The sequence below is a fragment of the Sciurus vulgaris genome (assembly GCF_902686455.1).
Source record: "Sciurus vulgaris genome assembly, chromosome: 7".
Classification (NCBI taxonomy): domain Eukaryota; kingdom Metazoa; phylum Chordata; class Mammalia; order Rodentia; family Sciuridae; genus Sciurus; species Sciurus vulgaris.
The window spans coordinates 9,173,157-9,188,451 of record NC_136467.1 but is presented as its reverse complement, the minus strand read 5'-3'; the positions used below and the strand labels follow the sequence as shown (position 1 = coordinate 9,188,451).

The 15,295-nt window shown below is 46.7% G+C and overlaps 2 protein-coding genes across 4 annotated transcripts in view; one reads left to right on the top strand and one right to left on the bottom strand.

Annotated features, from left to right (window-relative positions):
- Positions 1-4,766, top strand: part of TMEM181 (transmembrane protein 181) — a 48,784-nt gene extending 44,018 nt beyond the window's left edge. For all 3 annotated transcript variants that reach the window (XM_079146774.1, XM_079146775.1, XM_079146776.1), the window contains exons 14-17: positions 1,431-1,513; positions 2,650-2,739; positions 3,484-3,550; positions 3,871-4,766. In XM_079146774.1, coding sequence (XP_079002900.1) covers positions 1,431-1,513; positions 2,650-2,739; positions 3,484-3,550; positions 3,871-3,949 — 319 coding nt within the window. In that variant the 3' untranslated portion in view covers positions 3,950-4,766. The remainder of the gene's footprint in view (positions 1-1,430; positions 1,514-2,649; positions 2,740-3,483; positions 3,551-3,870) is intronic.
- Positions 4,767-6,697: 1,931 nt separating this feature from the next.
- DYNLT1 (dynein light chain Tctex-type 1) lies at positions 6,698-14,321 on the bottom strand. Its single transcript, XM_079146781.1, has 5 exons — positions 14,210-14,321; positions 11,554-11,595; positions 9,169-9,292; positions 8,710-8,787; positions 6,698-8,399 (listed from the first exon to the last, which is right to left on the bottom strand). The coding sequence occupies exons 1-5, from the start codon at positions 14,234-14,236 to the stop codon at positions 8,329-8,331; spliced, it is 342 nt and encodes a 113-aa protein (XP_079002907.1). The 5' UTR covers positions 14,237-14,321; the 3' UTR covers positions 6,698-8,328.
- Between the last annotated feature and the right edge of the window lie 974 nt (positions 14,322-15,295).

Below are 15,295 nucleotides of genomic sequence, written 5' to 3'. Positions count from 1 at the left end.
TGTCTCCCTCTGTGGCATTGTTCTGGCCATATATGTTCATCAGGTCAGAGGCCCGAGTTTTGTTGTCAGCGAGGAGGGGATGCAGCACATCGACCACAGCACACTCAGCCCCCTTGCTCTGACACCTGCCGGTGTGTAGCCTGCCAGGTGACAAGAGGAGCACCCCAGGCCCTGGCACTTGCGGTACAGCGAGACAGGGCTCAAGCATGAGTTAGCACCACAGATCTGAGGAGCAGCACCCAGGTCCCTCGGGGGCAGGAGCCGGGCAGGAGTAGCCGCTGTACTGGGGAGAAGGGCCGTGCTTGGAGGTCTCCCTGTCCCATGCAGGAGAAGTTGTTTCTTTGAATAAGTTCCAGATAGTCGTTGTTGTTTAGTTTGTCTCTGTCCTAAAATCAAGATTCAGAGAGGAGAGAAATCCAGTGATCTGCGTTTCTGTTTGGAGGTTGGCCTTTTCCTGGATGGGAGCCACATAGGGCCCCCGTGGGGCTGGCCTTAACCAGGTTTCCAAACTGGCTCTGGGGAGCCCAGCCTTGCTGAGGGTGAGGACTGGGGGCACCAAATCCACTTGCCACCAAGTGTGAGTTCAGCTGCCCTTAGGCATCTGAGTTCACATGAAGAGAGCGAGCAGGCATGTTTTAAGTACCAGCCCATTCAGTCTCTGTGACTCCTTACACTGTCACCCTTGGCCGCCCAGTCCACGGACAGGGAGCTCCTCTCTTCTTCCTGTGCCGCTCTCTCCGAGGAGTTGTATGCCTTTGCTCTTTCTCAGCTGGGTTCTGAGGGGGTCAGGTGCCTGCCCCTCTCCTTCATGGCAGAGGAAGGCAGGTGAGGGCCAAGGGAATGAGTGGCCCAGGGGCCCATGCAGACAACCCAGAGAGATGGGAGGATGGCAGAGGAGGTGGCTGCTCTAGGTGACAGGGTGGGGATGAGTGAGCAGGTGGAAGGGGAGTGAAAAGTTGAGAGCCACCTGAGGTGGGAAGGGCCTTGGCAGGGGTCAACTCAGCAGCACTGCAGGAGGCTGGGGTGGTGGGCAGCCTCTGGAGGTCACAGTGGGCCCCGCAGGCTCTCAGAGGAGTCCAGGTTCTTCTCAGTGGTGAGAAGCCCCCGGAGGGTTTTGAGCTGGGACGCCAGGGAACTGAGTGTTGGTCTCATTAAACGGGGTGGCTGTTGGCAGGGGGTCGGCGGGGGTGGGTCGCAGTTCGGGGGCTGTCGAGAGAGCCCGGCTTTGCTTATTCTATCCCCACGGCTGGCCAGAGGCCGAGCCCTCCTAGATCTGAGACCGGAACAAGAAGCTGGAGATAAGTGCGTGTGTGCGTGCGTGTGCGTGCGCATGCGCACAGAAGTTTCCCTGCAGAAACGTGGTGACTGGAGCCTGAGTGTCCTTGGACGCTGCTTCGTTCTCACGTGCTGTCTCTGCCCCTCTTTTTCAGCATCATCATCCTTTATTTAAGGTTTGGAGCCCAAGTATTGCAGGACAACTTTGTAGCAGAACTGTCAACTCACTACCAGAATTATATCCTTCTAATTGTGAGAGCAAGGCTTCTGGGATGCCCTCTGGCCTCTCTGGAGGAGACGCTTCAACTCAGGACTTACTCTTGGGAGGCCTTGTGACCTTATGCGTGTAGTCCGTCCTAAAAGGCAGCTCTCACCCTTTGGTTTGGCTTTGCGTCAGCCCTGGGAAGGCTGGCTTTGTCTCTCGTCCTCTGTGAGCAGAAAGCTCAGACAAGGCAGGGCTAAGCCAGTACCCAGGATTGGTCACCATGTGGCAGAACCTGGATCTCAGTCTGGGACTGGAGTGCTCCGGAGCCGTCCTCCATACTGCACAGCCTTCCCTCCAGCAGGGCAGGCCTGTGCAGCTGAGGGACACGCAGCCTTGGCTCCAAACCTGAGGTCGTTCTGGATCTGCCAGCTTCCCTGCAGCAGAGGGCCAAGGAGGGGACGTAGGGCTGATTGAGCATCCTCTCTCCCAGATGTCATTTCTACAGGGTGTGACAATGTGGCATGTTGGGCCTGTGGACTTAGGGAAGGGCTTACAAAATGCTGGGGCCTCCTTTGATTCTCACTGTATCCAAGGCTGGTCAGCAGATTGTTCCTCTCAGTTTCCCTGCCTTTGTTCAGGAGGATGTTATGTGAGTGTGTGCTTTGTCCCCAGTAGTGATGGGACGCTTAGGGAATTAATCCTTTCAATCTTGGGTTCTTGCCCTGGGACCTCTTTATCCTTAGAATTAATAATGCATGACTTTTCAATTTTTTGTGACTGAATTTCACACTAAGCTTTTATCAGAGTCCAAGGGGGCCCTGTCACCCAGGGAAGGTCAGGAACAACTGCTCTGAGAGTGCTCCAGCTCTGCATTTCATTTGATTCACTTCCTGCACTTTGCGTGTATTTAATTTGATCCCTCCAGGTCCTGCCCTCGGTGCAGTGAGACCCGCCACCAGATGTGGTCTTGGTGGGTCAGTTCCTGCTGATAGAAGAGTGATGGCTCACCTGTTATTTCCTGTAACCTGTGTGACGTCCTGACGTCTGGGTTACGGACTCCCACGCTGGTTGGTGGTCCACACTAGAAAGGGCTGGCGGGGGGGCAGACTGAAGGCAAAGACACCAGCCGAGGTGTCCACAGAGGCGGTTCCTCCCTTGACGAGCACCACCAGCTGAGTTCCTGTCATTCTATGGCTTGCTGAACTTTTATCTCTACACGTTGGCCTTTGTGTATTCTCCATCAAAGAATGCTCTATATGGTAAGTCACCTGGGGACTGGCTTGCAGGCCACACAGATGAAAGTCCCCATTGGTTCAGGACCCACTAATGGGCATATCATGGAAGCTGTTGTTCATGGTCCCCTCTCTTTGGACAGAGAGACGGGCAGTTAGATAGTGAGGCTGAAGTTTTGTTAGAATGCAGCGTATGTTGAGTCCATCAGCCACCTGAAGCAGTCTGTTGAAGACTGGTGTCGCGACTGCTCAGAGCAAAGCCAAAACCTGCAAATACAAAACACGCCAAAAGCAAAACAAAGCAGCCCTGGCCTGGAGCGCTGCTGGTGTGTTGTGCTGTGCCTGAGGTCGCAGCACCTTCCCAGGCAGCATCTCCTCTGAGCTTCTCAGTGACCTTACGACAAAGGAAGAAGGAAGCTTGCTGCAAGTCCAGGACAGCGTGGCAGCAGGCAGGGCAGAGCCACATGTCCAGGAGCGCGTCTCCCGTCCCCTGCTGCCTCGTGGATGTAGGCAAGTGAGCGGGAAGAGATCACGTGTGTGGCACCTGCCTTTGCCCCCTCTTCCTACAGGCGCTCACTGGTCTGCACCACAGCCCCGCCAGGTGGCTCTGCCGGCCGTCTCGTAGCTAATGGACTCATGAGGCGATCTGCTCAGGTTCACACCTAAACTCAGGACCCGGGTTAAGACCCGGCTGGGCTCCAGCTCCTTTGGCCTTCTCTCTGGGATAGTGATATAAATTGCTGAAGATAAAAAGGCTCTGTTGGTTTTCAGAATCCCAGCTGAAAGACAATCCTGCGTTTTCCATGCTGAACGACTCCGATGATGATGTGATTTATGGGTAAGTCACTGTCCTCTGAAGGCCATCTCAGCAGAAGCATCCCAGCCTGGCTTTGTAGTTCTTAGTCTAGGACTCCCTTCGGGTACTCGAAAGTCACCTGGGAGTGCCATGTAGTTCCCGGCTTTGTCTTCACATGGCCTGGGCTGCCTCTCTTTGCAGAAGGCCCACAGAGCATGGTGGGCACGGGAAGCAGGGGCCCCGGGTTGAGGAGGGCAGGAGGGGTGGTGACAGGACACCCAGAGGGAAGCCAGCAAGCGGGCCCTTCCCCAGCCGTGCAGTCACGAGTCCAGGTAGAGCGGTCACAGTTTCTTTCACGACAGGAGTGACTACGAAGAGATGCCCCTGCAGAACGGCCAGGCCATCCGGGCCAAGTACAAGGAGGAGTCCGACAGCGACTGAGCGCTGGGCGGTGGGCCGGGCACAGAGCCAGACGCCTGCCCTCAGCTGCCTGTGTTTAGACTTTTCCTGTAAGAAAGGTTTCCTGTTCCTTATTTGTTTACATATTTTTAAAAGAAAAACCAAACCTGAAGGAAAATCTATATGTTGGGCCAAATTTGCTCCTTATATGGGAAAAGGCTGATAAAAGGCATAAAAAGCCAAATCCTTTCTACAGATGAGAGAGCATGTTTTCAGTAGTGAGACATCACCAGTTTTTAGTAGAGTTACACACCTTGTTTTTTAAGATAATTCACTAATTTTGAGCCCATGGGAAACCCTGTTTACTTCCTTCCCTCTCTTCTGTTTTTTTTTTTTTTTTTTTAAGACCTTTAGACCCAAAAGGAAGCCTGTTTCTGTGGCCATATGGGTGGGCAGTCCTTCCCTGGGCAGTGGTTGGGGCCCTGGGTTCCCCAGAATCTGGAACCATCACATCAGCTGCATTTGGTGAGCCATGTATGGCACATCTCACTGGGGAGTGGCAGGGGGCTGGGCTCCAGCCCTTCACCACTGGAGCAGAGGTGATAGTGACAGCAGAAGTGAATTTTGAGGAGCTTTGGTAAGCTGAAGGAGAAACCACAGTTAACAAGTCACCAGCTCTGTGGGCAAGGTTCTGTGCCATGGTGCTTTCCCAGGGTATGTGCACACCTAAAGATGGCGGATCTCCCTGTGGTTGGGAACAGGGTAGCCCTTCTTGTTCCAATAGCTTCTGCAACTCCGTTGAACATGAAGCCCCATAGAGCTTTATTTTTTTAAATAAAAGCTACATGAATGATTGCTATATTATAGATTCTTTATTGCCAAAAAGTTTTTCAGTTTCCTTTTTTGGAACTAGATGAAAAGAGAGTAAGAGATTTTAAATGGCTATGGAAACACATCTTTGGGTGACTTGTCTGGAAGTCACTCTCTGTCCTCTAGTGAGTTTCACGGTAGCCAGGTGAGCAGATATATCGCCCCATGGAAAACAGACATCCTGGTGCTGGTGAAGCTTGGGCATCAGAGGTCCTTTTCTGTCCTGTCAGAGGCCGTTGAGGTTCCCTTGCTCCTCCCTGGCCACACACAGTGTCTGTTAGCATGTGATACTGTCCTGTCTGCTGCTGTCTTGGCCACAGAGGCCCAGGAGTGGCTCGTCGGCGCTCCAGGCAGCACCCACAATCCCTTCATCCATGCACCAACTCATATTTCCATCCGGAGCCACAGGTGACAGTCCACCTCAGGTGGTACCAAGACCAGGGAGGTGTTTGGAGGAGACTATGCTTTTTATGACTTCCTTTTTAAACTTTAATGATAATGTACTTTATGGATTTCTTTTACATTTATTTTTAAATACCTTGTAAATATGAATGTCTGAAAACTATCATTGCAAGGGTAATTCAAGTTTACATGACTTTTACATCTGCAATGCTGTGATGACTTTGATTCTGTGTATTGAAATAAGTTTGTTACCAAATTTTACAATTCCTAAGACTATAATTTTATGTGTATTGAATGAAGACTGACTTGTGCTAACATATTCTAATATGTGATGTGGTTTGTATGTTTTAATCATTATAAAAGAATTGTCCATGATTTGGAATGCTGTTATCAGTATATGTAAGATATTTGAAGTTTGGCCATAGGCATAACTTTTATAAGCTTGTCTTTGTAGTATAGTGTGATTATAAACTGATGGCTAATATCATCATACACTGGTTCTTCATAGCATCAGTGAAAAAAAGGAGTATTTTTTGTTGGAAACAAGAAAAAATTAGTACATAAGGGGAAAATGGTTCCTTATTAAATCATGCATTTTCAATTTCTCTTCTCTGGGTGTTATATATATATCGACACATTATATATTTCATGTAAAAATTTACTTAGAAAGCATTTAGCATGTAGAATATGTGCCATAGGTATTAGGTTAAAACACTGAAGTCTGCCAGAAACTTTTGATAGTAACAAAATTGTTTTTCTTCAAAGATACTAAAGTTTTGCAGCCTTAAATTATAAATGGGCTGACTTTAGTGCTTTCATGATAATGGCTTAAATAACATCATCTCTGGGATATTTTTTATATTGGTCCAGTCTAGGGGAACTTGGAAGATGAACAGAGCTATTTCCTGGTTTCCCTAGGGAGAGCTTCATTATCCACATGGATAACAGATCTGCTTGATTTATTATTAAATCATTATAGCAGTGAAATGGTGCCACTCTCTTTCTAGAGAAGGGGATATATAAACTATATTAAAGATTTGTAAGGTGACTATACATAATTACAGACTGCAATAAGTTAGAAAAATGTTTAAACCAGCCTACTAGCTGGATAGGTTATAAGACAAATGTCACCAGCCTCAAGTGGTTGATGAACTGTTTATTGAAGGTACAGTTATGATAAAAGTTATAACATAGCCAGTAACTTAGTTCCTGAATCTTTTCACAGGAAAAATGCACCCATAAAAGGGATCATTAAAAGGGACTACTCTATTAACATTATTAAAGATCAGATGAAGATACTAACTAAAGTGATTTGTGTATACTGAAGGGTTTAGAAACTGGTTGCCTTAGAGATTAGATTGGGGGCGGGGGAACAAAATACAAATCTTGAGGCCAAAGGGAAACTGCTTTAGTCTGTGACATCCCGTTGAGCAGTTTATCTTGATTTGGTGTTTTGGATGCACTGGTGTGATACACTATGAAAGGTTTTTCTGCTACTGAAAACTGCCTTTTTACAAAAAAAAAAAAAAAAAAAAAAAAAATCTGTAAATATTTGTAAAATAAAACAATACTAAACTTTAAGCTCAAAAAGGAAGAACTATGATTTTGGAACTGTCAGTAGACCACAGTGCCACCTGATCACAGTGGTTGTAATCAATCAGGCAAATGTCAATAAATGTTTATTTATGGCAAACTATTTGGGAATGGCCTCATTTTGATACTATACCCTTCTGTTTAGTCCATTTTTAGCTTTCAATCCTTGTATGCACCTTGATGTGTTTGCTTTGTGTGGAGTCAGTTTGGCCTTTCAGACATGAATGCTTTAGTAGAAGGGCTTCGGAGGCAAGAATGGGGCTTTTTTTTTTCTTCATTTCAGTGTCATGATTACCATGTCTGACTATTACCACATCTGCCGTGGCCTGTGGGAGAGCTACCAAGAGCAGACGCCTGGGCTTTGGGCACACCGTTCCACTTACTTGGACGTCTGACTTTAAATCAATTGGATTAACTGCATAATTGTTGTGGACACAGAGTGACCAACTGTGAAAGCATTTTGTAAGCCCTAAAGTACTAAAACAATTTGTGATTGCTACTGAAAAGTAACATGGGATTAAAGGCTGTAATGTCACCGCTTTGAGCCAAGTGTCTGACTTGCCAGCCTCCCCCTTAACTTCCAGAGGTGGGAGCTTAGGAATGAGGGATCTGATGCTCCCAGAAGATGTGACCAGCACTGAGCAATGCTGTCAGAATCCTGGCCCAGTGAGTGAAAGCAACAAGTCCCCCTGCTGGAGAGGACCAGAGTACAGATGCAACTATTTTTTGGAATTTTATCTGGATGTATGTAATCGCATCCCTAGAAAAACTGCCCCAGGATTTTTCTCTCCTGTTTCTTTGTGTTAGTCCATGTCAGCTGAGGTGATCAGCACAATGACAAGGTGGCTGCTGATCTTCTTCCTTTCCCAAGATGATTTGGGGCTTGTCACTCCTGCTTGTTTAACCTGCCTGTGATCATTAGTGATTTCAAACTCACCAATAAACCCATGCTTCATAGGTCATAGTAAGAAACCAGTGGATGACCTTGGAGCCTGGCCTGCCAAGAACCTGGCCTCACCTCTTCTCGGCGTTGACGATGCTCTGCTCTTGAGAGCCCTGGCAGAGCGTTCAGGTATGCTCTCACGGCGGCACCGATGGCAGAAAGAGCTGAACGCAACTTTCCTTTTTTTAGTTTTGTAGATTCTGAAGGCACTAAGTAAATGTGAAGAATTTGTGACACTAATGTAGACTATGAAGAACAAACTTTAAATTTGAATAATTTATTATTCTAACAAAAGTATAAAGTATGGAAAATTAGTGTATTTGGATCATTTCAGAGAGTAAAGAGTTTTCCACTAGCAGACTGCAGCTTTTAGCACCTTTGAAAAGAAATGCAGAGTTAAGACAGTGGCAGCACAAACTCCAGTCTACCCATGGAGAGCCATTCGTCTGGCCTCGGGTGCAGCTCGTGGACAGTGCAGTCATTGTTTATTTGTCTACGTTTTGAGAGTGCTACAGAACACAAGAGAAAGGTGTCCACTGAATCCATGGTCGGTGGGTTAGAAGGTGGAATAGAGATGTTGAGACAAGAAGAAGTCACAGGCTGGACAAAGAGGTCAGATGGACAGTCCGAAGGCGCTGACAATGCAGTACATGGTCTTGTTCTCCCATCGCACAGTGCAGCTCCCTGGGGGAGGAGGGGAGAGATCAGCACTGAGAATGAGGAAAATCATGGGGCTGGATGTTCCGCTTTCTCCCACCAGGGCCAACACTCAAGTACCCACCTCCTTGGGGTACACAAATATAGAAGGTGGCAAATATCTATGACATGTAAGATAACTTGTAAAGATGCTTTTGAAGACACAACACACCTAAGCACATAGTTCATAAATCACTGCTTTTAAATAATATATGTCTTGCATGGTCCAAGAAGGTACTTGAAATTTTTCAGGGGAAAGGCACATGAAGACCTCACAAATGTGGATGAAAAATCATACCATCAGTAGAGCTGTCCCAGAAGCAGGAACTTGCTGTGTGTAAACCAGCTCCGTTCTTTTGCATAATCACACAGGTCACTTAAATTAAAACAAACTTTTATTAGAAAAATCTTGGCAACATAAATTTCATTTTGCCCAATTTTAATGTACGTACATAGATCACATGATTGATGTTCACAGTAAAAATGATAAGGGTAGACTGCCTTGTCCTACTCTCTTGACAAATTACATACTTATTTCATCACTTACTTGTTCTAAAAGTTTCCAGTCAGATGTATACCCTGGAATTGTACCAGCAGCCAAACAGGCCATGTGTACACCACACAAGTGACCTCTTCCTGGGAGGAACTTTCTTTGAAGTTAGGCACTAAACTGCCAAGTTAGCTCTCTCTTCTGGCACACCTTTGATCAGTATTTAAAGAACCACTAACAAATACATGAGAAACAAAAATCTATTACCGATATATTTAAATGGTTTTCCCAGCTTGGTGAGTTGGCTTAAAGTTTGTTCTACAACATTTGTGGTCCACTGATTGACTTTGCTGTGCTGGTAAGCATTACCACCGATGGCACTCTCTATAGCCTGGAAAACAAGCAGAAGGAGTCACAGCTGAAGAATGCACTGAACACCTTCCAGTTAGTAACCAAAATGGACCATCCTAGGAGCTAATGAAATAAGATTTATGAAAGATGCAAGTTTATTCTTAATTATGAGGATTCATTATTTCTAGGGCTAAAGAACAGCTCTTTACATTTCAAAACTTAAGTCTGTGATGACATTTATTTTGAACTTCCCTCTTTTTCTGTGCTTTGTTCTTCTAGGGCTATTCTAGGATATGGCTCACTGCCTCTCCTCCTGCTAATCAGCTTACCGCTCCGAGGTTATGGTTTTCTGGGTCCTTCCCTGTCAGCTCACCTTTCACACTGGCCCATGTGCCAGTATCTAAGCAGCTTTCTTCTCTACCCTTTCTAATCAGCTGTGCTGGAAACCAGAAACCTGAGTTTCTCTCAAATCTGACCCAAAATAAAAGTAACATTCAGTGAAGGCCATGTTCCACCCTCAGACACATGGACAGCTAACAGTCAAGGCCTGCAGCGCAGGTGGTGGTGAAGTAGCAGGGTCTGACGCCCAGCCAGCAACCCTGCTTCTGAGGAACAAAAACCTACAAAGGGTCACCCCTGGTTCCACCTCATCCCCTGCCATGTCTGCTCCCTTTAGCTCAGAGCATATGTAGGTCCAGCAGTTCTGGTTTATGGGGACTAGGGTATTACAGACCTAGAAACTGTCAAAAACAGGAAGACTTTGTTCAAATCACACCTCTAAATCTGGCAACCCCCTTCATGCACTCTGAAATTCACTTTTTCAGGGAGGGAGAAAACCCATCTTTCAATTTTGGACCTATCCAAATTATAACTTCTCATTCTTTAACACAGATGAGTAGAGAATGCACCTATTACCTGGGCAAAAATGCAATTGAGGCCAGAGATACATGGGAAGGGAACACTGGCCACATCACCCATGCTTCCTTGGAGGGTGTTGCTGTGTACGTTCCATTGTTCCTGCTCCCTGGTGAGCAAGTCAAGGTTAATGCAAGAAACAAGCAAGGCCACGCGAGATTCCTAACAAGCTAACTCCACTTTTCCTGGTTCTAGTCTAATTTACGCCTTCCTGCTTCCCACCTGTTATACATGACAACAATGAAAAACAAATTGTGAAAGATCCCAAATCACAGCTGATTTGGATAATATATAGAGTAAGAGAGAAAATCATTTTGCTTTTGGATACTTTTCACAAAAATAGGTTGTGGTTCTTTATTACTCCAGCATCAGTCAATAATTTGCATTAGGGCTGGGGAGATAGCTCAGTTGGTAGAGTGCTTGCCTCACAAGCACAAGACCCTGGGTTCAATCCCCAGCACCACACACACACATAAATAATAATAATGATAATTTGCATTAAAAGTAAATTAACATATGGAGCCTCAAATGGTATCCTTAAAGTTAGATCACTGAATGACTTTCTTTTAGCCAGTGGCTTCACTATTTGGCTGTCTTACCCTTCTGGCTTCATTACTTCCCCAGGAGTCCCTAGCTCTGCTCTGCATGCTTCCACCCCCTCACACACTCCACACACCCCTCCAGCACAGGGCCTCTGCACACGCTGTCACAGCGCAGAGGTGGTGTTCCCGTCTTTCTACTGTTAACCCTAATTCAGGCTGAATTCCCTTCTAAATGCTCTTGCAGCACCAAGTCCTATGGCACTGTCCACACAGCAAATGCAAGCTCATGGGTCCAAGTATCTGGTAAGAGCCTGCCCTCCCCTCCCCCACACGGCAAACTCCAGGAGGTTAGTCCCTGGCCTGCTCCCTCCATGTGTAGTTCTCAGGAATGAACAAAGAACATCACCCCTTTTATCTCATCCTCCTCATCCTTTAAGGGAGGTACTATGCCACATAACAAAAATGTGGGTAGTTTAGGAAATGAAAGAAGAATAAGCCCCAAACTGCATCACCAGTTCCAAACCCAAAGTTGTTAAATTTTCTTTGCATTCAGCCCCACTGAACACTACAAATAGTTGTTTGTATGCCATGAGACTTCTATGCTAAAAGGTCACAGAATATAGCCTTGGTAACATTTAATAATATGCCACATACAATATTCTGATTAAAACATATAATTTACACAATATATGAATAAATCTTATCTAGATATTAATGAAGTAAAAATGTTAGTTGAAATGCTCAGTAATTGCTTAAAATATTCCCAAGTATTTAACTCATGTAGTGTTTTCTTTCATAAAACCCATTAATCAAACACTTAAAAAGGAAGCATTTCTCCTCTTACCTCTTTCACAATGTTGCTCACTTCATCAACAACAAAAGCAGTCTATGAGGGAAGAAAAAATAGGTAAGTCTGATTTATTTAAAAGATGTTTCCACTGCATCAAATGCAAATTCAAGTAATAAAATAAAGAAATGAAGATTTTAGACATTACCTCACTAGCTTGTTCACTTTACTCTGGAATGTGTTACAAGGAAACTCAAACATTAAGCAGCCCTTGAGCATCACAGAACCAGTGACTGCAGCCACAGGACTAGAACACATGTATATAATTTAAAGGTTCTGTTGCTGTTGTTTGTTAATCATGCTACAATGCAAGACCCCGCTTTGATCGACTTTCTTCTCCCATTCAACTGGCTATTAGGATCATTAATCAGTATAGATGGTTACTACTCAATTTTTATATAAACTAATTGATGCAACTTAAGTCATTTAAAAGATGTAATTCTCTCTTCCGTAACGTAAACTGATTAGAAGGCCTAAAACTCAGGAGGTTGGTTTTATTGTTTTTAAACCACTATTAACCACAGAATTTAAAATGATTAAGCTATCTCTGGATAATGATTTTTCTTAATGCTGTCCCATTTCACAATTAACCAGCTTACTAGGGAGGTGGGCTGTCAGCAGTAGTTTAGTCCAGAAGTACAGTTTCCTTTCCTTTTCACAGATGGCAGGTTCATAGTTACAAGTTACTGCTGAGTCCTGGGAACAGCACTTGGTTCTGGACGTGCCTCCTAGAGGATAGCCCCCCAAGCCCTCAGAGTGCCTGGCAGATGGAGTAAGAGCATCGAGCTCCGCCATGGCAAGGAGTTTTCCTTCCTGACTGCCTGGTGACCAGTTGGACTCTGCTCTATTCTAGTGATGTCCCCTTCTTTTCACTAGAAATAAGAGCTGGCTGCCCAAGATATACCTCTGCTATACTCAGGAGAAGTCAGACTTGGAAACAAAACCTAGTCACCAAATCAATGAAAATGCGCAGTATCTTAGAGAGTAAATCATTTCTGGAGGTTTAAATGACCTTTCCAAATAATCACAGTGATCGAATCATAAAGGAAAGTCTTGTTAACTTTAGATCTGGTTAAAGTATGCAAAGGGCAGAAGGACATTTTAACGAACTCTTAGTGGAAAGTAGAGCAGTTGTACCGACTCCACTGGACTGTTTAGACTTCTACAAGGAAGATGGATGAGTTAAGAGTAGAATCCGCTGTGAAGTGAGAGGGTCTGCAGAAAAGGCTTATTGAGGGGCTGGTAGGATCGAATGGCCAATTTGTGAACACCTAAGGCAAGTGGAACCCAAAAAAGTCATGGTCTCATCCAGTCAGGGCATACATCTCCTGTAAAACAGATGACTGTTACAACCCTTCATTTTACAGATATGCCACTGTGATCTGAAATAATGAAGTCACTTAGCCACTTCATTATGAAAGCCAGAGTTAGAATGCAGTATTAAGGGTTTCTTCACAAAAGGTTCACTCGATGTTACTATAATACAAGTCATTTTTCAATCCTATATTAGTTGGTGGTTTACAGGGAAAAGCCTTTTTGCTCACTGTTTCTGAACCATGGCTTCTCATGATTATTGACTTGGTTGCTATCAACATTCAAACGCTGATGACTTTGAGAAAGTCAGGAACTCAGATGAAACAAGCTCTAGGGTGAGTCCTTAAGTCTTACTTTCCCCTCAAAACATTCCTGTTTGAAATGTCTTTTTTAAAAAAATGACAAAATATCAAACCTACCAAATTTATGTTTCTTTTTTTTTTTTCTTTCTTTTTTTTTTTTGGGGGGGGGCTGGGGATCGAACCCAGGCACTCTACCGACTGAGCTATCTCCCCAGCCCCCCAAATTTACGTTTCTATTTTTGACAGGCTGCATAAAACAGAACTCTATTTGAATTTCAAAAAGGATTATTCGAAAATAAGCAACTATTCTGTAACAGCAGTGTCCAACCGTTTTTTTCCGGAATCCTTATCAGGAAGAAAAGGCCATTAGGGCAGCGCACCTTACTGTGACTACTGCGTGGCAAGGGATTGTGTGCTTTGACCCTGCTTCTTGGAGCAGTAAGGCGTTTTATTCATCTCAAACTCTGAAATGAAACGTACTCATTCGTGGCGGCGGGGTGGGAGTGCGCGCAGCAGCAGGACAAGGAGCGTGCGGAACTGAGACAAAGGCAGGTTCTCCCATCCGCCTGTGTGCATTTGGCAGACGTCAGCCGGCGACTGCAGGAGCTGGGAGACGGCCCTGTGCGCCCCGGTCACGCACGCATGACCCCTGGGGTCCGCTAAAATGCCAGGTTCCAGCCTTTCGGCCCCGGACGCGGGGCGCTCCCCGGGCCGGGCTGGGGTCCGCACCGCGGAATAAAGGGCGAAGTGATGTCATGCTCCCGGCGGCGCCGGGGCGCTCTCCTGGCGGACCGCTGGGCGCCGGCCGCGCGGGAAGCAGTCAGAGTGCCGGCCTTCGCGCCTCTCCCCGCCGGGCAACGGCGGCGGAGCCGGTGCAGGCAGCGGCGGGGCGGCACCGGCGACAGTCAGCCTCCGGCCGGGGACGACTACGGCCCGGCGAGCCGCCAGAGGAACTCAGCCGGGACTCCCCAGGCGGGACCGCGCCACCGCGCACAGGGTTCCGGGCCTCCACCCTCCAGTCAGCCCCGGACGCTTACCTCCTCAGCAGCCTGGTAGTCTTCCATCTTTGCTCCAGCTCGTCGCCTCCGCCGCCTTGAGTATAGCGGACTGCGCAGGCCCACTCAAGCCACGCCCACACACACGCCCACTCACGCCTGCGTCCGCCAGCTCCGGCCACGCCCCCTCGCGCGCCAGGGCCCCCGGGCCACACCCACCACACCGACCACGCCCATGCCCTGCGTGGGGCCCCGCCCCTTCCCGCGCCCCTCCCCGCGCCCTGGCAGGCTGCGGTGAGGTCTGACTGGGCCTGACGGTGGATCGGGAACTGGTGGCCGGGTCAGTCCTTTGGGACGTGGTGGTTTCCATGCGAACCAGTCAGGGTAGCCTAGCAGCTCACTAAACCGCAGCAACTGGAGCCAAACAATGGTCTAGAAGCCAGTCGGTGGGGGGGGGAGCATCGCCGGGCATCCCCCCCCACCCCGCCCCAGCTCCTACTGTGTGAATTAATCGGAGCTTTCAAAGGGTCCCAGACAACTGGCAACAGATTGTGAAGTGATTTCTGAAGTTAAGGCGTAATATGTATGAGAGGCTGGTTACAGTCTTCTTGGGAACCTAGGATTAGGATAGTTGTTTGAACAAAACTGGAGAAGTAAATTTTCCATATACAGTAAATGAGAATTTTTCCTTTAAGTACGGTGTGAAAAAAATCACTTTAAGTGGGAAATTTTGTAAAATGCAGCACACTTCCTGGCTTCCTTAGCCATAGTGAACTAGATGCAGATTTGACATGTCCAGGCATCTCTGGAAATGAGCAATATCGCCCAGCTCTGTAGACTCCTCTCCACAAGGGCTAGGGTGTGTGCCTAATGCAGGTACTCCAGGCTTGGACTTTAGTCTCTGGAGACTGTTCTGGTTTTACCATGCATTGAAGTTGAGTGGTCACTCCTTGCCTCTCAAAGCCCTGCTGCTGGAACCCACTTGAGAAGAGCTGAAAATAAAGACTAGCTTCACAACCCCGTTCTGTCCATCAGCAACCCTTGTTTCTGTACTATATACTCCCAACTATAGCTCAAGGTTGGTATCTCTTATTTAGATTACAGTGACAACTGATTGACTAACCTAAG